The following is a 25,206-nucleotide window of genomic DNA, read 5'->3' as shown; positions in this document are numbered from 1 at the left end:
TGCTCGAGTTTCAAAGAAAGTGTCCGCACGTCCCCCCCCGTGGCCAGGAAAGAACTTCACGTCCCTCAACTTCTCCGGGAGGTGAAGGCGATGCTCAAGAAGGGCGCCATCGAACTCGTTCCAAAGAGGCTTCGGGGCTCTGGAGTCTACTCGAGATACTTCCTCGTGAAGAAGAAGACGGGGGGATGGGGCCCCATCCTGGACCTGCGGCGTCTGAACAAGTTCATCAAGGCGCAAAAGTTCCGGATGGTCACCCTCCAGCACGTCCTGGGTCAGCTGGAGGAAGGAGACTTCCTGTCGTCGTTGGATTTGGAGGATGCCTACTTCCATATTCCCATCTTGAAGGGGCACCGAAAATTCCTCAGGTTTGTGGTCCAAGGGCGGCATTACCAGTTCAAAGTCCTCCCCTTCGGTCTACGGTCGGCACCCAGGGTGTTCACCAAGTGCCTCGCACCGGTGGCGGCTCAGCTGCGCCGCGAAGGGATCCACGTCTACCCCTACCTGGACGACTGGCTCATCCGAGCCAAGACAAGGGAGCTCGCCGTGGTCCACACGGCAAGGACCGTCCAACTTCTCACGGACCTGGGATTCTCCGTGAACTACGCCAAATCCCACCTGGTACCCGCGCAAGACACTCTGTTTCTGGGAGCGAGGCTCAACACAGTGTCCCTTCGGGCCTCCCCGTCGGAGGAGAGGACCAGGACCATCCTGGGCAAGGTGCAGCGGATGTTGGTGGCCGACGCGGCCAAGGTGAGGTCCATCAAGTCCCTCCTCGGAATGATGTCTTCCTGCATCTACCTCATTCCCATGTGCAGGCTCCGGATGCGCCCGTTTCAGGATTTCCTGGACGCGCGCTGGATCCAAACGACGGGCAACTTCGAGGAAAGGATCACACTCGACGAGAGTTTCCGACGAGCGATCCGGTGGTGGGGCACCCGTGCGCATCTGACGGCGGGCATGGACTTCCAGACCCCAGCCCACCAGGAGACAGTGACCACGGATGCCTCCCTGGAAGGGTGGGGAGCGCACACCGAAAATCTGCACGCAAGGGGCCTTTGGCTCCCGACGGAGAAATCCTTACATATCAACGTCCTGGAGCTCCGTGCAGTGTTTTGGGCCCTCAGGTCCTTCCTTCCGTCCCTCAAGGGCAAGGTGGTGAGGATCTTCACCGACAACACCACCACCATGTTTTACATCAGAAAACAGGGCGGAACCAGGTCCCCAGCACTGTCCAAGGAGGCGCAGGACCTGTGGCATTGGGCAGTCGCCCAGGGGATGTTTCTGGTGCCGTTTCATCTGGCAGGGATAAAAAACACCATCGCCGACTCACTCAGCAGGGAGCTGCGCTCGTGCCACGAGTGGGAACTACGGCAGGATCTAGTGGATCGCCTCTTCCGACGGTGGGGCACACCCCAGATCGACCTGTTCGCGACGGCGACGAACTCCAAGTGCCGGAGGTTCGTCAGCAGGTTTCCCCAGGCGAGGAGCATGGGCGATGCTTTCTCGTTCCCCTGGGAGGGCCTGTTCCTCTACGCGTTCCCTCCTTTGCCACTGCTAATCCGGCTCGTCAACCAGCTCAAGAGGTCACGGTGCAGGATGATCCTCGTCGCACCTGCGTGGCCGAGGCAGATATGGTTCCTGGACCTTCTGGACTTGTCAGCGTCCCCGCCAATCAAGCTGCCGGTGGACGCGGATCTGCTCTCCAGGGAAGGAGGCGCCATCCTCCACCACGACCCGAAATCGCTGAACTTGCAGGCCTGGCTCCTGCAGCGCTAGAGTTTGGAGGATACGACATACCGGCCGACTGCAGAGAGGTTCTTGCAAAGGCCAGGGCGTCCTCGACTCTTAAATGCTACGGTCACAAATGGAAGAGGTTCTCTGTCTGGTGCCACGCACAGAAGATTAACCCTCTACGGATTACGGCTCCCCAAGTTCTGCCGTACCTGCTGACGCTAGCCAAAGCTGGACTGGCACACGCGTCAATCAAGATTCATCTTGCTGCGATCTCCCGATACACCAGAACCACGGGACGGATGTCCTTGTGGTCTCATCGTCTGGTGAAAGAGTTCATGAAGGGACTGTTCAGATCGTTCCCGCCGGTGAAGGCTCCGGCCCCGGCGTGGGAGCTCAACGTGGTGCTGACCAAGCTCATGGGACCTCCGTTCAAGCCTCTGCACTCGGCCCCGTTGAAGTTTCTGTCGTGGAAAACAGCGTTTCTTGTGGCCATCACCTCCGCACGACGGGTGGGAGAGATCCAGGCCCTTTCCTGCAAGGCCCCGTACTTGACTTTTCACGACACGAGGGTAGTGCTCAGGACGCACCCCTCCTTCATGCCCAAGGTACCGTCGGACTTCCATCTCAACGAACCCTTGGTGTTGCCTGTGTTCTTCCCGTCGCCTTCGTCGCCGGCTGAGAGGACTTTGCACTCGCTGGATGTGGCTAGAGCGCTGAAGTTCTACGTGGACCGCACGAAGGGTTTTCGGAAGACGTCACAACTCTTTGTGAACTTTGGACCTGTCAATCGGGGGAAGGCTCTCTCGAAGGCTTCCATTTCCAGATGGCTCTCCGGCTGTATCATGTACTGTCATCGGTTGGCAAACCGACCGCTGCCCGGCCGTCCGAGAGCCCATTCCACCAGAGCGATCGCAGCTACCACGGCGTTCCTTTCTGGTGTACCCCTGCTGGACATATGCAGGGCTGCTACGTGGAGGTCGACGCACACCTTCACGAAGTTCTACTGCGTCGATCGGGATTCCAGGGAGGAATCCAGGGTCGGCCAAGCAGTGCTGCGCAACCTGTTCGCCTGAGGTGAGCCTGGTGAGGAGGTAAGATGCTTAATGTTGAGTTTGATGCAATGCTTAATGTTGAGCCTTTGCCACCTCCCGTGGTTGTGCATGTGTGTACTGCTATGTATTCTTTATTCATGAGCATATGAATCCATGCCAGACCCCATGCTGGAGAAGGAACAAGTTACTTACCTGTAACTGTTGTTCTCCAGCATGGGTCTGGCATGGATTCACATGCGAACCCTCCCGCCTACCCCTCTGCGGCTCTTCACTTGGTCATACTGCCACTTCAGGTGCTTCCAAATCTGAAGATGGCTGCCAGAGGCGGTGCTTAGGTAGAGGGCAGTCATTGGCTGTGGTCAGTATGACGCAGAGACCAGTGATTGGTTATTACTACGAAAGACAGATCAGAAACGAAACTGATACTGGTTTTTTCCTTTACCGAGGATTCCCAGCCTGACGACGGGGAATATTCATGAGCATGTGAATCCATGCCAGACCCATGCTGGAGAACAACAGTTACAGGTAAGTAACTTGTTCCGTCTGTGAATATTGGATGAAGTGCGAGAGAAAAGTGTCACCCTGGACTGAGGCAAACAGACCAGACATGATAGGCGGGGTCTTTATTCCAGAGACCCACATGAAGAGCGACACGCGAGCCAGGCAGCCAGGGTTCTACCTGGCACATAAAGGGGCCAAGGAGGGAGATCAAGTGGAGGAGGCTGTTGAAAAGTTGGTTCCTGAGAGAGGCCTGTGGGTTCAGAGGCCTGCCCTTACCCATTCTGGGACCACAGCAGATAGAAAAAGCAGTTACGAGACATGGCCTCCTGTAGTGGGAGAGGTTGTGAGTTAAGTAAGGAGCGAATGGTGAGTAACCCTCTCCTGGGTGAGAACGGCTTCTATGTAGCCTGGGTAAGGTAACTCAAAACTGATCAACAGTGCACCAACTCTACATAGTAGGGGGCCCACTCTACTATCTGAACACTGGTATTATTTGCAGAGGACAGCACTTGATTCACTAATTTCAACACAGTGGGAATGGCTTTATTTCACGCTGAAATCCTTAAAATATAATCATCAGCATTGCAGCCTAATCTGAGGTGGATTAACCATCCTTCTTGGAATCCAGGCACCTGGTTGTGCTGGTGCAGCCTGGGACATCAGTCTCACTATAGAGGGCATGAAGGAAGGAGGGTTGACTAAAGGTGAAATGATGATTTAACCCCTTATAAATTAATTTCATCAAAAGCCAGCAAAGGCTCCGGGGAAAGCCATACCTTCTTGCATGCAAGTTATTCTGAAAAGCTCAGAGTGCTGCAACACTATGTCCTCTGGTCAAGGGATAGTGATTGACAAAGATGGGGATTAATATCATTGGGGCCAGATGGAACTCCAGAAAATGCTAAAGGGGATGATTATTCATCCTGCATTGAACCGTGCATCACTTTGACATGCTTTTGGTGGTAAAGCATCTGTTGTAAGTAAGGAGAAGATACCTGACTTTATATTCATAAGAGGGAATTACTCTCCTGTTAATCTTTGGTGTTTTTGTGTTAGTACAGAGGGAAAAATTGAAGGGGGGAGGTGTGGGACTTAAAACATTGTCCTGCCTGACTGTGGTTTGCTATTTAATCAAGAAAGAAGAGACATGTACAATACAATACGTTATCCTCAACAATCTGAAACCAGTTAACATAGCCCACTCACCAAATAAAGGCTATGTTAGATATCATAAATGACATGTATTTAATGTTTAAAATATCATATTTAATTCATTTGCTAAACAGCACAAGTATCAAAAAACATTCACATAAAACTGCATTAAATCACATAAAAAATACACAATATTATAAAAGTGGTGGAAACGCCACACATATTCAAGTTAAACAACTACTTGAACATTATCCACAGTAGCTGATTCAACTGTTCTTATTTGCTACTGTGCGTAACAGCTAAGCCCGACTTATATAAGTTTCTGTCCTGAATGTTGTTAATAACCGGACATTCTTCAGGGGCGGAAAATTGTCTTGTGCTTCTTTTTGACTTCTCTCTGTAATTCCGGTTTCTAAAATTGAGGATACATACAATACAAAAAACTTATTACTACATTGACAAGATGGGTTATTTTACTTAACCTGACTCGTCCCAATCACCATTAGGATGCATAAAGTAAATATTTAATCAAATACTAATGCTTAAAACTTGTAGCCATTTAAACAAGTTTAATAGACAATCACAATTTTGTCCTACACTATTCACAGTGTTAGAGAGAGATATATCTAGCACCTATCCCACCTGTTCTCATCAAAACGTGCTTACCAATGCATAGTATAAACATCAAGTCCACACACCTATTCAGAACCTTCACTATGGTCCTTACACAGTCTAATGGAGTGTGGCCTCACCTCCATTTCGATACTGACTTTACTCTCTGTTGGGCAAAGTTCAAAGATTTTTCTCAAACCTAATTCAGATAAACAGTTTCAAGTTCGCTTTTACTAGACACACCAATAAGACACTCTATGTGTTCCTAAATGTGCTAAAAGTAAAACGCACCTAAATAGACAGAAAGGAATAGACAAAAAGGCAGCTTCATACCTTTATAGCACTCAGTTCAGGGAGTTATTAATTTCTGAGGTCTGGAGTCATATCCACAACTTTCTGAATCAAACTTCTATTTTTCTTAAATAGCATTCCAAGGGAGTCAAACGTATTCCCTAGAGTGTAGCAAACTCACTCTAGGGAATACGTTTGACTCCCTTGGAATGCTATTTAAGAAAAATAGAAGTTTGATTCAGAAAGTTGTGGATATGACTCCAGACCTCAGAAATTAATAACTCCCTGAACTGAGTGCTATAAAGGTATGAAGCTGCCTTTTTGTCTATTCCTTTCTGTCTATTTAGGTGCGTTTTACTTTTAGCACATTTAGGAACACATAGAGTGTCTTATTGGTGTGTCTAGTAAAAGCGAACTTGAAACTGTTTATCTGAATTAGGTTTGAGAAAAATCTTTGAACTTTGCCCAACAGAGAGTAAAGTCAGTATCGAAATGGAGGTGAGGCCACACTCCATTAGACTGTGTAAGGACCATAGTGAAGGTTCTGAATAGGTGTGTGGACTTGATGTTTATACTATGCATTGGTAAGCACGTTTTGATGAGAACAGGTGGGATAGGTGCTAGATATATCTCTCTCTAACACTGTGAATAGTGTAGGACAAAATTGTGATTGTCTATTAAACTTGTTTAAATGGCTACAAGTTTTAAGCATTAGTATTTGATTAAATATTTACTTTATGCATCCTAATGGTGATTGGGACGAGTCAGGTTAAGTAAAATAACCCATCTTGTCAATGTAGTAATAAGTTTTTTGTATTGTATGTATCCTCAATTTTAGAAACCGGAATTACAGAGAGAAGTCAAAAAGAAGCACAAGACAATTTTCCGCCCCTGAAGAATGTCCGGTTATTAACAACATTCAGGACAGAAACTTATATAAGTCGGGCTTAGCTGTTACGCACAGTAGCAAATAAGAACAGTTGAATCAGCTACTGTGGATAATGTTCAAGTAGTTGTTTAACTTGAATATGTGTGGTGTTTCCACCACTTTTATAATATTGTGTATTTTTTATGTGATTTAATGCAGTTTTATGTGAATGTTTTTTGATACTTGTGCTGTTTAGCAAATGAATTAAATATGATATTTTAAACATTAAATACATGTCATTTATGATATCTAACATAGCCTTTATTTGGTGAGTGGGCTATGTTAACTGGTTTCAGATTGTTGTGGATAACGTATTGTATTGTACATGTCTCTTCTTTCTTGATTAAATAGATATTATATCCCCACTGTGTAGGAGGGATTATCACCTTAGTGTGGGGCAACCCGCGTATGAATTTAGGGTGACTGTGGTTTGCACCAGCGCAATGTCGGGAAAGGTTTAAGGGGTAGAGAGAAGATTTCACCCTATTTTGGAGACATCAGTTTCCGGGTAATGGTGGGTGGGGTTTGCCTAGGTACGAAAGTAAAGTGGATTCTGAAGTGATTCAGCATAATCTCAGTCCCTCACCCTATGTCCCGGTTTTGCTTGAAAAGGGAGATCAATTCTGAATAGTCTGATGGGGCTGAAAATAACAGAGTGGGCAGCAGGAGGTAAAGGTTACAGAGACGTAAGGACAGGTCAAAGCTTCCAATGGTATGAAATTAGAAAGACCATGCCTCCAGTCTAGGGCCATTACAGGAACATGAACATCGACAGAGGCAGAATAGAACTAAAAAGTACAGAAAGTTTAGAAGTATCGTTATACTGTACAAGACTGACCTGGCAAACGGAATTGTGTTCTTCCCGAGTAGAAATTCAAGCAATTTATGCGGGCAAATGTCAGCCGGAAATAAAGAAGCGTCTCTGCAGTTCGGTCTGTGTATTTCTAGCTAAATACCTTTGGCGATTCTAGAGGAGATGAGATTTTAATCCAGCTGGTAAAGTCGATGGGATCAGTTGCAGATTTATGTTTTATAAGATAACCTAAAACTAGGACAAAAACTTTGATCTGCTTGCAGTTTTTGACAAACATTGCATTGATGGACCAAAGAATCATCAGTCTACCCAGCAGCAACATTAAGAAGCAGCTGCTCTAAAGACCTCGCAGAACGACCAACCATGGATCTCACATTTGTAATTTGTAAGTCATGAAACAGTGTTCAGATTGGCAAACAATGTTCAAACATTGTGGTGCATAGATGCCACACCTCCAGAATATGTGCAGGCATGCCCTTCCAGCCATGGATCCGTTGCCTAGCAGTCCGACACATGCCAGTGTATGGAGGACATGACTGATACAGTAAAATAGCTAGGACAGGTCTGCAGCAGAATGCACAAAAAGAATGTTGAGGAGAAATTACTGTAAATTTGACTGTCATTTCACGCAATGTTTACCGAAAATGAAAGGCTGCAAAATGTACTGCTGGTCTCTAAATGAGGCCCAGGGTGCGCGACTCTTTAACGCTGCAATGAGTTTTAGGGTAAGGGAGCTGTGAACCTAGGAGTAAATAAAAAGTAAGCAGTATAGAGACACTTGTAATCCTAGCCAAACAAAGCCTCTTTGTCTACATGACCTAGTGCCATCACATTTCTCTAGTCTACCTATGGTTGCACATAGGTGGTGAGAAAGCAACTGACCTGCGGGAAAGCCAAGGAGCTATGTTTTGGGACAGGAGTTGAGGGGGTGCACTGAGTCAGGGTAAAAATGCAGTCAGTCTTCCCAAGCTTTGTTCTTTTGCTGTTAAAAATACTCCGGCCACTTCTGTTGTCGGGAGGTACCTTCCACAGCTATAGAGGAAGAGGGAGCTCTTGAAGCAGCATAGCAATGGTAAGTAGTGTGTGCTTTTCCTTTTTAGAATCGCTCCATTTACACAATGGTCCTGTTTTATATCTTCCTTCTCTTAAAGTCCCGTCCATTAATTCCCTCTCTTCTTCGTTCAACTATACTGTTTCTTTATATAGTTCCTTGCTGCATCTGCAGCCTCTCAGATTTTCTGTATGTCTTGGTTCATCCTCTCTATAGTATCGTCAATCAGTTTCTGTCTTGGGCCTGGCCTCCTACTGCAGACTTTGTGATGCTTTCACTCAACAAATCTATCCACCCCTCAGGTCTTCATCCTAGAGGAGCTCCTGAGCCCAATCATCACGCCATTCATCCTGATTTTCTCACTGCGTCACAAGTCCCTGGAGATAGTGGATTTCTTCAGGAATTTCTCTGTGGAGGTGGTAGGCGTGGGCGATATCTGTTCCTTCGCACAAATGGACATCCGGAAGCACGGGAACCCACAGGTATGGAATGATTGTGGGAGTGACTTGCATACCGGCATTGGAATTTTGGGGGAAATGTGATGGGTGGGGAATGAAAACTGCTGTATAAAATACCAAGGTGGTTTGTGTAAAGGAAAGAGTAGTTCAAATAGTGCAAGAGAAACCTCGGAAACCATATGGTGCCTCACTGGATACACCCGATGTCCCTGATCTACAATCCTAGTCGGCCTGTTAACGCACTGGCAGCGTGTGAGGCTGAACTGTCCATTATAGTTTAAAACACCCTGCAATGCTGATGTCTCTGTGGGACTGTGATGTGAGTGAAACGGTTCAGATCACCTAATTTAAGAGACTCATTTTAGAACAATGACCGAAGATTATGGGTCATACATACCCTATTTATTTTTGAACAATTTGTGGGGTGTACAAAATGGGGCAAATCATACTTTAAATCGCAACAGAAAAGGTACAGTCTGCAAATTAGTTTATACACGATGTACACCCCTTACAGCTCTGTTGAGCGAATTCCCCCCAGATGCCCCCGATACCCTTGTTCCTTTATAGCCTGTGTGCCACTGCTTAGGTGAAATGTGTGTTCTGTATGTTTTTCCTCTTTGTACATTGTCTGCATTTTCTTTCATACCATTATTGTCCAGTGTAACCGTTATTCATCCTTACTTTTTCCTGGTTTCAGCATACCTTGTATTTTTGCCTGTATCTCCTTGGCGTGATGAAGTGCCCTGCTAGGCTCGGAGGTTAAGGGATGGGGGCAGAGATGGCGGGGGACTGGTACAGCCCCCTGCTAAGTAATGACAACCTGGGGTGGTATTGGAGAGGATCCCCTTTTCTACCTCACCCTTTCCCAGGTGCGTGGCAGGGACCTACCACATCAAGCCATCAGCATGCCCTGTCTTTTTAAGGGACCCAAAGCCATGTAGACAGAATCTTGCACAGCAGGGTGACATCAGAATAACTGCCACAGAGTGGTGTATCTTGAGGAGCGAGCACAGACAGGAAAGTGCTTGCATGTCTGTCTTCCAGTGTTTATGAACCCCAAAACCATGTTCGCAAGTGCTGGGACAAAGGATGCACTCTAAAATCTTGCAAAGTGCATAGTCTCACTCTGAGAAAATGAACGGGATCATGCACAAATAACGAATACAAAATGCTGCCGCCTCAGATATTGGCTTGGTTCACAGCCACGTAAGAAGGGGGAAGAGCCTATAACGCTGGCGAAACAACATGCGTGCATTCAAATCTACCAATCTTATTTAGCATTTACCCCACCCACATGAGAGATATTAAGTTAGGGAGGTTCCTATAAAGGAGACAGTGCTTGGCAGAAGGGTGCGAGAGTACAGAGATGTAGGATAGAAGGGTGATGGAGGGGACAGGAGCAGAATGTATTTGACTTGGAAGAGAATGATGCAGTGCTGGGACGCTTGGAGACTCATTGCATCGGCACATACAGCCTCAATCACTGGGTATACACCGGTGAAGATTATGTACAATGGTTGATTACGGCCTGGTGGTATAGGTTGACTGCAGAGATGTCCGGGGCTGAGTTGGGGAGGGGCAAAGCCGGAGTGGGGCAATTGGGGCACATCTGGTCCGCTCCATACAGCGAAGGATGGGTTACAGCACACGCCATTGGAGGTATTCGGATTGGACAGATTGTGTCAGGCAGTGGGACCTAACGCCAATTTATTGGGTCTTGAGCGATGGTAGACTTACATCCCCGGGATGGGCCAAAAATGCTGACTGGGCTGGTAGGGGGTGCATGGGGCGGACTGGGGGAGAGTGCTGGGTGCTAGTGGGGTGGATTTGGGTGCGGGTCATTGTACACTTTGCATGGCGGACTGCATGGGGGGGGGTGAGGTTGTGTTCTTTGTTTTCTAAAATACCAATAAAAAATAAAACATTTTTTAAAAACCATCGGCGGGAAGAGTAAAGATCTCAGGCGGAGGTGGTAAGAAAACTGGAGGAGGTGGTGCAAGTCCAAGAGAAGGTGGTGAGAAAACGGGAGGATAAGGAAAGATGTTGTAAGGAGCAGATTAGACAGAATTGCCGCCAGAGCAGAGCTTAACATGCACATAGGCGGCTGTTATAATACACAAAATGAATGCCCCCATGTAAACACTTTAAGCCTCATTTGCTCAAAACTTTACATCAGAACTTTCTTTAAAAATATGTTTTATATATATTTTTGATTATTGCCCATCGTTTGGGGCAATAACGTTTTTGAGCGCACTTTCCCTTTAAGGAGGGAGGACCTGAAAACAGAACAGGATGACAAAATAACAAACAGGAAGAACATAGCAATGAGCAAAGAACCAGCAAACATATGTATAGCATGCAAAGTAACAATGCAGAAAACATAATGCATTGATAGCAAAGCCTGTAAGTGTAAAAGAATAGAAAATCATATCATCTAACATCATCCTTACACCACACTGGCTCTCTCCTCCTCGCCGCCACCACTAGAGCCGTTACCATTGATAACAGCAGCAGAACTCGCCTCAAAGGCCCCACACGGAGAGCAATTACCCCACACTCCTACTTACAATCATCCCCAAACACATCCACCAACCAGGGAAGCTTTTCTCCATACTTATCATCCGCAGTCTCCACGACCTCCACCGCAACCACTCTATTGAGATTCCAAATTGATCCATCATTCACTCTTATGGCATTGGCAATCACCTCAAGGACTTTTTGGTTGGTCTGAAAACGTCTACCTTCCTTTGGTCGTATGCGTTCCCTTCCTGATCCACACCCATGACCCCACCATTACCTTGACACTCAACTTGGTTCTACAATCTAATCTGGCATCATAATAAACCTGATTTCGAATGGATTGTATCCTCCCATGTATTCCTCATTTTATGATATTTCTATATCCAGCGTTAGCTGCTTTTGGAAATATTTTCCAGCGGAGGGTGCTGCGTGTCAATGTCGGTCGACTCAATGTCCCTTGGCTGCTTTTGTCTTGATGTCGACGTCATCGATGATATAAAGCGCGTGCAGTGACTGTTGGCTTCAGTTCCGTTTTTCCACAAAAGTTACCGCTTCGGATATGGTACACTTCGGTTCCCTATCGAGAATCTTCGAGTATATTATTGAAAATGGCATCATCAGCGTCATCGACTCCGAGATCGGGGTTTAAAAAGTGCCAAGATTGTGGACGAATGTCCCTTGTGGACCCCCATCGGGTGTGTCTTTGGTGCCTTGGTTCCTATCACGATACCTTCAACTGTAAGGCCTGCCTATTGATGATGGTGAAAGCCCTGAAAGAGCGAAGAGGAAAACTAGCGTCAGGTAGGTCAAAATCCCCTTTGACGACCCCATTTAAAAAAGTGTCTTCAGACGAGTCGAGAAATATTTCTCCTTGTCGTAAAAAGACAAAGCGATCGAGATCACGCAGTGGTTCTCACCACTCGTCGTCTTCACGACGGTCAAGGAAAAGGTACCATAGGCCGCCGTCTTCGTCAAGTTCCTCCCCAGAATGGGTTAAATGCCCTCTGAAATCGGCCAGCTTCTATGACTTGGTCTACTTGCGTTTCAGTGTCTGTACAATTATTGGACGGTCGGTTTTCTGAAGCACTTCGCACATGTGCAGTCTTCTTTTTGCATATGAACGTTTACTTAATTCTTAACTTCATCAGTTTCTGTAAGATCTATGCATTCTCTGCAGCCAGTATTCTTGGGGCGTCACGCATGTTTCTTGTGACGTCACTAGCTCTTCTCTTTGCTCCTTTTCATATTCCTTCAGGGAGTTTCTCCTTCAGATTGTCACTTTTCAGGAATATATTCAATAGGGTACCTTCTTTCGAATATCCGCTGAAGTATTGGCACAGCTGCTGGTGTCAAACATGGCACAATCTCAGGGTCCAACATATAGGAGGTAGGGGGGCGGGATTTTCTGCAGAGGCATGTAACTGCTCCTCTACATTTTTGAGAATGCAGCCTTGACCCCCTCAAACTCATGAAAGCTATGCCCTGGTCGAAAATCTTGACAAGAAAAAGGATAAGGGCAAAAACCATGCGCCCTCGGGCCCGGGAGGGAAAGAAAACTCTCCTCCAGATTGGTGGAAGGATCCCTCGAGTCGAGACACATCTTCCTCGAGGAAGAAGTCATCGACCCCATTGGCGCCAACCTCATCGGACCATGACAACCTCATCGGACCATGACCGGTCGTAGACACCAAAAGCGTTGAAGCCCTCCACGTCGACTGTGTCGAAGATTTCTGCGCCGCCATCGAGGAGCACAGAAAGGGTGTATACACCATTACCAAGAAAGGACTTCTTTGCGTCACTTTCTTTGATTTATGAGGAAGCAGAACATTATTCAGATGCTTCATGACCTTTTGGTCTTCAGTATGGAACACCTAGGGTCCCTGAGCTTTTGATCTTAGAGGAATCGTGGCTAAAAAACATACAGAGTCCCTGCAAAATGCAAGTGGACAAGATACGTCCCCAGAATTAGAGTTTGGGAGACCAACCCTACTGACCATGCTGAAGGGTCTTATAGACAGTTAATGTCCAGGGTGGTAGAGTATATGGGGTGGAAAAGACAAACGCCAATATAGAAACTGGATGATCTGATTGACCTCCTAGATAAGGGACCTGAGGAGCATCCTACTCTTCCTTTTCATGTGGCATTGCAAAGGAGGGTGAGTACAAATTGGGAGATGCCAGAATTGATTCCAGCAGTGAATACAAAATGAACATCAAAATACAGGGCGTCCAGTAGTGACCCCAGTTACTTGACAAAGCATCCCACTCGTGAAAGTTTAGTGGTACAAGCTGCCACATCAACCTCTAAACAGAACGCATACCCAACTATTCCCCCAGATAGAAATGACAAGCGTTATACCGCTTGGGCCAAGAAGGTTTTCTCTGCGGGAAGTATGGCCCTAAAGTCAGCAAATGCTACGTGCACGTTGGCCAGATTCACTCACACTGTTTGGGAATGTGTAGCAATGGCGGCTGATCATATCCCCAAAGGGGAAGAAAGGATTTTTAAATCTAGTCAAGGATGGGAAATATGCAATGTGCGAATCCTTCCAGACAGGTCTCAACACTGCTGACAGCATCGGCAGGTCTGCGGCAGCTAGTAGTTATGCGCAGATTTGCCTGGTTAAAGTCTGGTTTTGCTCCAGAGGTGCAATCCAGATTGCTTAACATGCCCTTTGATGGCACACATTTATTTGTTAGCAAGGCTGACGAGAGCCTGGAGAAATTGCAGACCTCTAAAGCGGCAGCAAAGCCCCTTGGTGCTGCCATTTGACAGACACAACACTACCCCACCTTGGAGGGGTAGGTTCTTTCGCTTTTACTCGGTTGGAAGGGGAGAGGACTGTCCAATCAAAGAGGTCAGAAAAGATTTCCCTGTGGTGGACGGGGAAAAGGTACCAGGACCGCCCCGGCACCGGCTGCTTTACCATCCGCCACTGCGCCAGACGCCTCAAAACCTTTCTGAGGTCTTAGTTCACAAGATCCTAGTGGGAGGCAGGCTCTCACTGCATCTGAAAGAATGGCGAGGCATTATTTCAGATGCATAGGCATTGGAAACAGTTGCCAAGGGTTACTGCCTTTTACTTTCTAAAAAGAAAGCCTGAGTCATCTACCGGGGAACAGCTCTTTCAAAGTTCTAGATCTGTGTTCCTTATGCATGAAATATTAACCCAGCTAGAGAAAGGTGCTATAGAACCACTGCCTGTAGCGGAGAGGAACAAAGGTTGGTACTCCCCGTACTTTCCAATTCCAAAAAAGACGCAGGATTGAGACCCATCTTCAACTTAAGAGACTTGAACAAGTTCCTAAGGAAGGACAAGTTCAAGATGGTTACACTTTCGCAGATCCTTAAGGCCCTCCAGCTTCAGGACTGGATGATATCATTGGACCTTCAGGATGCTTACTTTCATGTGCCAATCCATCACAAGCACAAAAGGTACCTGAGGTTTGCCATTAGCGGTTCTCATTATCTGTATCAAGTTCTGCCATTTGGGCTGACCTCTGCCCGAGGGTTTTCACCAAGTTAATGGCGGTAATGGCAGCGAGTCTCAGGAGAGGGGGGATTCACGTCTACCCCTACCTGGACGATTGGCTGATCAGGGCATGTTCCCCTGAACAGGCCCTGGAACGTTTCCGCTCCACCTGTCACTCCCTTCACAGACTGGGCTTCTCCCTTAACTTCAAGAAGTCTCACATGATACCATCTCAAAAGCTCCTATTCATTGGAGCAGTCCTAGATGCATCCCTGGTTAATGCCTCCCCACCGGATGTGAGGGCTCAAGACATTCAGCAGATGGTCACCAAATTCCAGAGTGTCCAGCATCTCCTCGCCTTCTACTTTCGGAGGTTGTTTGGATTCATGGCATCCTGCATTTTTCTGGTGACGGAGGCATGCCTGAAAATGAGATCTCTCCAGTGGGCTCTCAGGACTCAATGGTCTCAATTCTCAGGCAGGATGTCAGATATCAAACAGTCGCTCAGGATCTCCTGTGGTGGGTCTGCATGGACAACATTTTGAAGGGAGAACTATTTTGGCAACCATGGCCAGAGATAAAGGTAGTAACGGACACCTCACTCACAGGGTGGCGAGCACATACCAACGGCCTGACAATCAATGGTCGCTGGTCTCCATCGGGGTCCAAAATACATATCAACCTGTTGGAGCTGAGGGCAATCAGACTAGCGCTGAAGGCCTTTCTGCCCTCTGTACGGGGAAAGAACGTCCTGATAATAACAGACAACATGGTGGCCATGTATTACCTCAACAAGAGAGGAGGTGTAGGGTCACTACCACTGCGCAGAGAGGCAATGCAGCTCTGGATCTGGGCAATTCAAGAAGGAATCTCCCTATTGGCAGTTCATCTAGCCAGAGTGGAGAATACAGTGACGGAAACTCTGAGCAGGCAGAGCACAGTCTCCCACGAGTGGGAACTAGCTCAGAAAGTCCTTCAAGAGATCTTCACCCTTTGAGGAACCCCACAAGTGGATCTGTTCGCAACCGGTGTCAACCGGAAGTGGGAACAGTATTGCTCAAGGGAATTTCCCCAGGAGGAGCTCTAGGAGAGCTTTCGTAGTGGACTGTGAGTTTTCACTCCTGTACGCATTTCCTCCAATCCCTGTCATTCCTCAAGTCATCAGGAGCTTCAGGAAATCCATGATCCTAATTGCTCCGGATTGGGCCAGGAGGACGTGGTACCCGTACCTTCTGGACATGTCCAACTACCCTCTAATAAGTCTTCCACAAAGAGAGGACCTTATCTCGAAAGAGGAGGGTCCGGTTCTCCACCCGGAGGTCAAGACTCTCAACCTTCACACATGGTTTCTGAGAGGTTGAGATGCAACGATTGGGACCTCCCAGAAGACATAATGGAGATTTTGCTTTCGACCAGAAGGCCAGCAACAACGTCCTTGTACCGCTGCCGTTGGAAAGAATTCTGCAGCTGGTGCAGGGATAAGAATATGGATCCGTTTACATGCAGTACACCTATGGTGTTATAATTCTTATTACAGCTGGCCAACTTCGGGCTCCAGGTTGGTACAATCAAGGGGTATCTTGCAGCTCTCTATTTTTAAGCACTCTTCTGAAGAGGTATCTTTCTTCAAGATTCCCCTTGTGAAACAATTCTTAAAAGGACCGACACATTTTCCCCAGTTCAGTTTCAAGTCCCTATTTAGGACCTCAACCTAGTATTTTGATTTCTAATGTGTGTTCCTTTTGAGCCTATCCATACCTGTCCTTTAAGGTTATTAACCTTAAAGACCATCCCTTTAGTGGCCATTACATCAGCCCGAAGAGTGAGTGAACTTCAGGCCTTGTCTTGCAAGCCTCCTTCTACAATCTTCTAGAAGGACAAGGTGCCCTTATGCTGAAACCGACCTTCTTGCCTAAGATTGTGTTAACCATTTAACTCCGAAAATAATTCTACCTTCATTTTATCCTTCTCCCCATCCTGGAAAGGAAGAGGAGAGATTACACAGGCTTGATCCTAGGTGTGCACTGAAATTTTACATCTCCAGGATGTCTAAAATAAGACACAATGATCTCCATGTGTTAGTTTTTGTTGATTGTTTGTTCTGAATGCGGGTGAGAAGATGTCACTAGGGTGAGAAGGATCAGAAGTCAGACCAAGAGAACAAAGATCAAAATGACTAAACTTTCAGTACAGGAAGGAACACTGGATGGGCCAAAATAGTAAGCCATGGATTACCAACTAAAGACTTAGGGTTTCTGTTCTATCCAAAGTATCCTAAAATTCAGGTCCCAGTCAATCAGTCCTTTTGGCCGCCTTATTACAGACTTGAGGGCTTCCGGTCCCTTCTTTTCTCTGACAGTCTAATGTTTAAGGGTTTCCTGCACCCTTATGCTTTCTACTTTTGACCAGTCTCCGGCCTAAGAGTTTTCCCTCCCCCTTCTTCTTTATACCATTCTCGGTTGCACCTTCTGGTTGACATTGATTCTCAAGTAGCCCTGTAGGTGCCACATTGTCGTCTTCAGACCCTGTGCATTCCAAAAGAACTTCTCCAAGAGAGATGGGAAGGGCTGAGGAGCCGGGGCTGGCTTTGCCTTTCCCACTACCTCACACTGGGCTCTGACCATCCGGCCACTGAAGGTCTACCCTCTTGGACCCCTCTTTGTTCTGTTCCTCGCCTATTTCACTGATGCACCACACCCTCGTTCTTACTCTCACCTTTCAATTCAACCCTTTCAAATCAAGGTCTTCACGTTGCCCCCCTTCCTTGGGCTCAACTGGCCGCCTCATTCCTTCCTGAGCATTTTGTCCCATCATTCCTCCTGTTCTTCTTCCCCATGACTTCCATCAATAGCCTTTCTAGAGGTTCACCATGCTTCTCCCCGCCAACCCTTCAATATATCCTTTTGGTGCTTGCTGACCTCCTGCTTAACTCTCCTCTGTCACCTCCACCTCTATGCATAATAATCTGTGACTTTACAACTATAGTTTGTTAATCCTAAAAGGCTATGCAATTTACTTAGATTGTCATTAACATCTCCAAAAAGGGAGAAGGACCCACCCTCCCCCTAAAGTTTTTGGAAGACTCCCCACCCCCCTTAACAGGGTCCCAGAACACTAACATGAACACTGTCCTTCCTGGGCCACCATCTCCAGTACGTGGCAAGCCTGTGTGGAAAATGTGGGCAGGGCTCAGCCCGTTACTTATGACTTTCCAGATTACACACACAATGCGGGTGGGAAAGGCAGGCCAGATTGGCGAGGGAAAGAGATCCTGTCCTGGCCAAAAGAGGAAAATATAAACTGACAACAGGAAATAGGAAGTGTGGGTTATTCAGACGAGGTGGTAGACGGTGACCAAGAGACTATGAGGAAGGAATGGCAGACTATGGATGCAGTGTTTGGAGCAGGTATTGGCTAGAGAGTTGAGGTTTTAACTTAAGTGTGTGTTTGTGAGACGAGTGTGTAGAAAATGTTGTGTAAGGAGTGATTGTGAAGTGGATGATACTAGGTGAAAAGGGGGGGTGTTTGTGAAGTGTGGAGGGGAGGAGTAGTGGAAGGAGTAGGTGAGTGGAGGATAGAATAGGGGAGTAGTAGTAGTGGGAGGAAGGAGCAGTGTTATGAGGAAGAACAGTAGCATAGAGGAGGGAGTAGAAGTGTGGAGGATACAGTAGTGGTACAGAGGAAGGGGAATTAACAGACCTAGAAGGAGAGTATGTCACAGGGACAGAAGATTGGTGGGGGAAGAGTGAGGCGGAATGGAGGATCAGTAAAGAGTGAGCGTGTTAGGCGGGGCCTGAATCAAACCGGGTGTTTGCACATTTCCATTGCAACAATAACCACTGGATATTGAAGGGAGAGTTAGGAAGTCTAGTGAGATAAGGTGTTCCTCACCACTAGAGACGATGGAACTGGACAATAGGACTCAACCTTCTGTATCTACTACTGGGGTCAGGGTTGCCTGTGTAGGGTGGAGGTTCTACACTAGATGAGTGATGGAGACGGACGATCATAGGGCCACAAAATCTTCAATACAAACTCTTGAACTGCCACTGAGACTTTGAGTGATTCTTGAACCATCTGTGACACTAATCCTTTTATTGTGTTTTTTTTTTATACTTGCTTTGTTGGTGTTTTTATTTGATTGTCAACGCTTCTTAACAAGAAAGCTGTTGCTTCGCTGATTTTTCTCCCAACGTAGGGGACTACCTTTACAAGCTGAAGCCAGCACAATTCAATATTTATGAACACAGAGCATTGTTCATTTAATACAGCCATAAATCTTCAGAGCTTATAATTGTATAGCACGGTCCGCAACTTGAACTGTATTAACTTATTTAGAATACATCTCTTTAGTGTACAGACTATGTATAATATTAAACTGTGCTCTGATTGTTGCAGTTCAGCCCTGAGGAAGAGTGTGGCTATCAACCTTCGAATTTGGGTTTCGAGGCACATATGTTTATTCATTAAACGGTACCTGCATAGAATATTGTTTTGAGGCACATGTGTTCATTGCTTTGTACACATATTGTGCTCTTTATTTTATCATTTCCATAATTCCAATACTAAAGAGTGAGAAAAAAAAAGACTTGATATGATCTAACAATGAGTTTGTTTATGAAATATTAGTGGGGAGGTGCAGTTTGAAACCAAATGTTTGTTTCATATTCCTTTATTTGACAGTCGTCTTAACCTTAATGGAATACTAAAAAAATGTGTATATATATTTGAATACATATTATGGTTTTTTTTAGTGTTTATGTATGGTTTAAATGTACTTTGGTACCAGGCAGTCCCACCTAAGAGTGTAGACTGGCTACTCTGCGCTGTTACCCAGTGAGAGTTTTGGACTAGCTTGATGAACGACATTTTCTTCCACTCAAGATAGGTCTGCGATATGAGTGGACTTACCAAAGGCCTCACGCAGATCGCTGCTACTGCAACTTTAACATAGTCTTTATATCCAGGGCATCTAAAGGCATGAGCCTGAAGTTCAGCTACCATCTGATTTACTTTGTCTTTGGTGGGAGCAAGCGACTCGTGATCTAGTCACAATATTACATGTTAGTAAGAGTGTCCTTAGGGTCACTGCTGATTTTTATTCTGAAAGGTGTGTTCTACTAAGCACAAAGTTTACTTTTCATTGCCTGTTCCAATCCCTTCTACTCTGCACATAGGTTCAATCATGCCTTCGACATAAAGCTTTACTTAAACTACTTTGATGGGTAGTAGGTTTGGAAATCAGATCAGTTCTTTTCAAAGTAAGCGACGATTCGTACAGATTTTGCTGCTTCTAAATAGTAAATAACTACATGGATATTTACCCTGCATTGAGATAAGCTGCTAGAAAGCAGACAAAACCTACCCTGTCAGGCTGGTCTACGAAGGAGGAGGCTACTTCTTTTCTTTTTGGATATCAAGTTTTTTTCAAATTGGCCAAGTGGTTACATGGAAGTCTTGGTATACCGTGGCCAGATTCTAATGTTAAAACGGGTGCCCCTAGTTGGGCAATGTTTATTTGAGGAATTGTTTAAAAAAAAAAAGCAAATAATTCTTCCTTCATTTTGTTTTTCTTCACCTCTTTTTCCAGATCTCCCACCTCCTGATTTTACGAAATGGGCTTGCCTTTGTAAACACATTTTTTATTTTCTGTTTATTTTGTATATTACAGTCAAACAAAATGACTTTCTTATACACAAATAACAGATGCATCAATATTGTTACCGAACACCTATGCAGTACAGAATGAGTAAAAATATTTAAAAAATGGCATTCATTTCATGTTCATCATTAATGGAAAAAAGAGCACAGGTCGGAAAATATAAAGTTAAGGGCATACGTCCATCTCCAAATGTTGTTACTAACAGAGTTAGATATGCATAATACCTTATTTATGCAAACCCTAATTCATATTTACAATAATGAAGCCCATGATTCAGAGGGAACGGCTTTAATGGCCATCAAACGTTTTGTGAAGATGTGTCGGAGTATGCAGTCAATCTCCTCCATTAATCTTTGCCAGAGTTGTTCAGGCAGGGCAGAGGAAGATTTTGTCCACATAGGCTAATTAACGTTTCACAAATAATGTGGCTAAAGATTTACAAGATGTAATAGTGTTTGCATGTTTCTAGTTGGGATGAGCCACATAGCTTGCACGTCCTCAAATCCTTATTTATTTAAGGTTTATGAATATTAAAGAGGATATCATGATGGAGCAGGAAAAGGTACTTACTTGTAACCCAGTTCTCTATCATGAGTTTGGTCATATAATTCATAAACAACCCGACCTGCTCCCCAAACAGTAGACGAACAGGGGTGGAGATGCAATATGTGCAAAAATGAACTGACTCTAAACTGTCACTGCATCGCATGAGAGGCTGTAGTACACTTAAAAGGGCCTTTCTCTTTACATGTTTAATATGCATGCCTATCCATATCCTTGTCTCTACGTTTTCGTTTGGTTTTATTTTGCTGTAGGTAAACAGCTGTACATGAGTATTGTTGTGCTTTCTGAGAGAAAAAGGGTCATGCAGACAACTATTTGTCTTATTTGTATTATTCAAAACTGTGGAAACCCCTCCGCTGAGGACAAATGTGATTTAAATGCAAATATCTGTGAAAATGTGCCCCCCTCTGGGAGTATTTACAACCATGTTTTAGCGCACTGTGCGATATCAGAGAAGAAATAGTCGCTTGTGTATCAGTGTGGTGCAGCCCTCAAGGTCAGTCTTGCACTGAAATGCTAGACAATTCCATGAACAAGATTTCCAACAGCAACCCTAAACATGTCTCTGCCGTGATCTAGTGAGAATTGCCTAGCATTTCAGTTCTGAACTGTCATATCTGGGCGATACCACAGTGATGTGCAAATGCCTATTTCGGGGGGGGGGGGAATTGTGTCCTCTGACTTATTCCACATCTATGGCAGTAATCACCACAGCAGTGCTGCCTTGGGTCGACGTCACTGGATGTTATGTCTAGGACGCACAGCGCCCGTAGCCTCAGTTCTGTTTTTCCACGAATGTGTTCACCTCGGAATCTCGGGGCGCTCGATTCTTCTACTTCGTTTGTGAAAGTTTGAGAATATGTCGTCGTCTTCTTCTACCCTGAAGTCGGGCTTCAAAAAGTGTTGTGACTGCAGTGCCAAAATGTCCATTACGGACCTGCACAACGTCTGCCTCTGGTGCCTTGGCCAGAGCCACCGACGACTGCGATGACTGCCAGTCCCTGACTTCGAAGGCCTTGAGGGAGCGGAAGAAGAAATTGTCGGTAGGTAGGGTTTCTAAGCCCCGTAAGTCTAAATCTGCTGGGCTTTTGACCGACGACTTGAGGGGCGAGACTCTGCGTCGGCGTAAGTCCAGGGGGTCTCGGAGTGGGTCCCGCCATTCCTTTGCCTCTTCTAGGCATTTGCAGAAGCGCTGTCACCGGTCGCCTTCCCCGTCCTCGTTAGAGGACTCCGCCAGACGGCGGGTAGCTTGTCCCACCAAGCATTCATCGCCGGCGGAATGGGACACGTTCCGCAAGGAGATGATGGCGTCTTTCCAATCGCAGGGCACCGTTCCATCCGCACCTTCGAGAGAGGCTGGCAAGGAACGGGCTAGTGCCACCGCTCGCACACCTTTGGGCTCAGGGGGGTCGGCACGATCATCGGGAGCCATCGAGGTTCCGATTGGACAAGGTTGATCGCCATAGCCGTGCCAGGTCCAGGTCCCGGTCCTCGAGACCGTCGGAGCCTGTGAGGCCTTCTCAGAAGGCATCGACGCCGTTGGCGCCATGTCCATCGAGGGACTCTCTCTCGAAGCTCCGGCTCCGAGGAAGTCGTCGATGCCATCGGCGCCGAGGCCGTCGAATGACACACTCGGGGCTGTGGCCTTGAAGCCGTTGTCGATGCCGTCAGCGCCTCGGTCTACGTAGACGCCTATTCCATCTGCGCCTTTTGAGCCGGAATTACCGGAGTTGCCCAGGAGGGCTGTGGAAACTCTGAGGAAGGCCCTCAGTAAATCAGTGAGGCCTGTCTTTGAGCCTTTCTCTGGTCACCCCCCCCCCCCAGGCTTGATTTATTCCAGCCTTTGGACTATATTTCAGAGGTGGAAGACGGGTCGGAGGAGGAGGGTGTTGTACCTCCTGAGTTTCCTGATGCCCTGTTGTCTGGTCACAGCCAAATTGAAGACCTACGTCACTCATACATGACGCCAGTGGTCTGAACACCTCTCTGGAGGTTGAGTCTGGCAGTCCTGAGCCTGGTACACATGCCGAGTCCTCGTACAGGCGTCTCATGTCGAGGGTGACTGAGTACTTGGGGTGGTCTGCTCCACCTGTGGATTTTCTGAAGGATGGCCTGACAGATATATTGAATCAAGGTCCGCCCACTGACCTGGTGCTGCCATTTCATATGGCTTTACAAAGAAGGGGGGCAGCGGCTTGGACTGCTCCGGAGAGTCTCCCAGAAGTGAGTAACTTGCTTCCGAAAAAATACTGTCCAGCCAGTGGTGACCCCTGCTACTTGTCTACGCACCCCACTCCGGAGAGTTTGGTGGTGCAGGTGGCTACGGCCCCAGCGAAGCAGGCTGTGTACCCTACCATCCCTCCTGATAGGGACGACAAGCGCTTTGATGGTTGGGCGAAGAAAGTATTTTCATCTGCGGGGTATGGCTTTAAAGGCAGCCAACTCTGTTTGTGCCTTAGCAAGATTAACTCACACTCTGTGGAATTGTATCTCTTTGGCGGCTGAACATATTCCCGAAGGCGAGGATTGGGATGGCTTTCTAGCCCTCGTGCAAGATGGCAAGGATGCCATGTGTGAATCCGTTCAGTCGGGTCTGGACGTGGCAGACTGTGTCAGCCGGTCAATGTCGGCGAGCACCGTGATGCGCAGGTTTGCGTGGTTGCGGAAGTCACGTTTGCTCCTGATGTGCAGTCCTGGCTTCTCAAAATGCCCTTTGATGGTGTCCATCTTTTTGGCATCAAGGCTGATGAGAGCCTTGAGAGGTTGCAGACCTCCAAAGCTGCAGCGAAGTCGTTGAGCGCTGCAGTACGTCAACCTCCACCTTTCGTCCTAGGGGACAACAATGGAGGGGAGGTTCCTTTCGATACTACTCTTCCTTTGGTAGATCGAGGGGAGCTGCCAGTCAAAGGGGCCAACGTAGGAGTACCAGAGGTGGAAAACAAGGTACTCGAGGTGCCAGTGCCGCTTGGGCAGTTGCCTCCTTGCCTTCAGGCACTGCCGCAGCCGCTTCTGCTCAGTCATGAGGCCATGGCCATGGTTCGCCGGTTGGGGGAAGGCTACTGCAGCATCTTTTAGAATGGCGTGCCATTACTTCAGATGTGTGGGTTCTGGAGATCATAGCCCACGGCTACTGTCTTCCTTTCCAGCAGAGGCCTCACGGCAATCCTCCGGGGAAGCTCTCTTTGAAGAGTCCGGATCCGCTCCTTGCGCAGGAAATCCTATCCCTGCTGGAGAAAGGCGCCATAGAACTGGTGCCTGTAGCGGAGAGGAACAAGGGATCGTATTCCCCATATTTTTTGATCCTGAAAAAAGACGGGGGATTGAGACCCATCATGGACTTGCGTGGTTTGAACAAGCTCCTCAGGAAGGACTAGTTCAAGATGGTTACTCTTTCTCAAGTCCTCCAGGCCCTTCAACTTCAGGATTGGTTGGTGTCTCTTGACCTCAAGGATGCTTACTATTATGTGCCGATTCATCCCAAGCACAGGAAGTACCTGAGGTTCGCGGTTGGCGACTCGGATTTTCAGTTTCGGGTCCTGCCGTTCGGATTGACCTCCGTCCCGAGGGTCTTCACCAAGCTAATGGTGGTGGTGGCAGCGTATCTCAGGAAAGTGGGGGATTCACATCTTTCCCTACCTGGTCGATTGGTTGATCAGGGCGCGCTCTCCCGAGCAAGTTCTGGATCATCTGTCCGTCACATGCCACTCCCTTCACAAGATGGGCTTCTCCCTCAACTTAAAGAAGCCTTATTTGACACCTACCCAGTGGCTCCAGTACATCAGAGCAATAATCAACACATCCCTGGGGCTGTGTTCGCCAACCCAGGTGAGGGCTCATCACATTCCGCAGATGGTGGACAAGTTTCAACATGCCCAGAGTCTCCCAGCGTTCGAGTTCTTGAGGTTGCTCGGCCTCATGTCACCCAGCATTCTATTGGTACTGGAGGCCAGGCTGCGGATGAGATCTCTGCAGTGGGCTATCATGATGCAGTGGTCGCAGTCCTCCGGCAGGATGTCGGATCCCGTTCAGGTGTCGCCCTCGGTCGCCCAGGATCTTCTGTGGTGGGCCACCGAAGGCAATCTGATGAAGGGAGTGCCATTTTGGCTACCCTGGCCGGAGGTGACGATCATGACGGACGCATACCTCACGGGATGGGGAGCTCATGCCAACGAGGTGACTGTCAGCGGTCGTTGGTCTCCGTCGGAGACCAGACTCCACATCAATCTGTTAGAGCTGAGGGCCGTCAGGCTAGCCCTGAAGGCTTTTCTGCAGTCTGTGCGGGGGAAGAATGTCCTGATTATGACGGAAAATACAGTGGCCATGCACTACCTAAACAAAAAAGGGGGGTGCAGGGTCACTCCCACTGTGCAAAGAGGCGATGCAGCTCTGGTTCT

At 47.2% G+C, this 25,206-nt stretch overlaps 1 protein-coding gene across 6 annotated transcripts in view; it reads left to right on the top strand.

Moving 5' to 3' along the window:
* The window catches only part of LOC138567588 (autophagy-related protein 9A-like), a 446,942-nt gene that overhangs the window by 282,835 nt on the left and 138,901 nt on the right, over positions 1-25,206 (top strand). For all 6 annotated transcript variants that reach the window (XM_069645965.1, XM_069645964.1, XM_069645966.1 and 3 more), the window contains one exon: positions 8,438-8,617. In XM_069645965.1, coding sequence (XP_069502066.1) covers positions 8,438-8,617 — 180 coding nt within the window. The remainder of the gene's footprint in view (positions 1-8,437; positions 8,618-25,206) is intronic.

Source organism: Ambystoma mexicanum, chromosome 2p, assembly GCF_040938575.1.
Source record: "Ambystoma mexicanum isolate Mex_15411 chromosome 2p, UKY_AmexF1_1, whole genome shotgun sequence".
NCBI classification, from domain to species: Eukaryota; Metazoa; Chordata; class Amphibia; order Caudata; family Ambystomatidae; genus Ambystoma; species Ambystoma mexicanum.
This window is presented reverse-complemented; position numbering and strand designations above follow the sequence as displayed.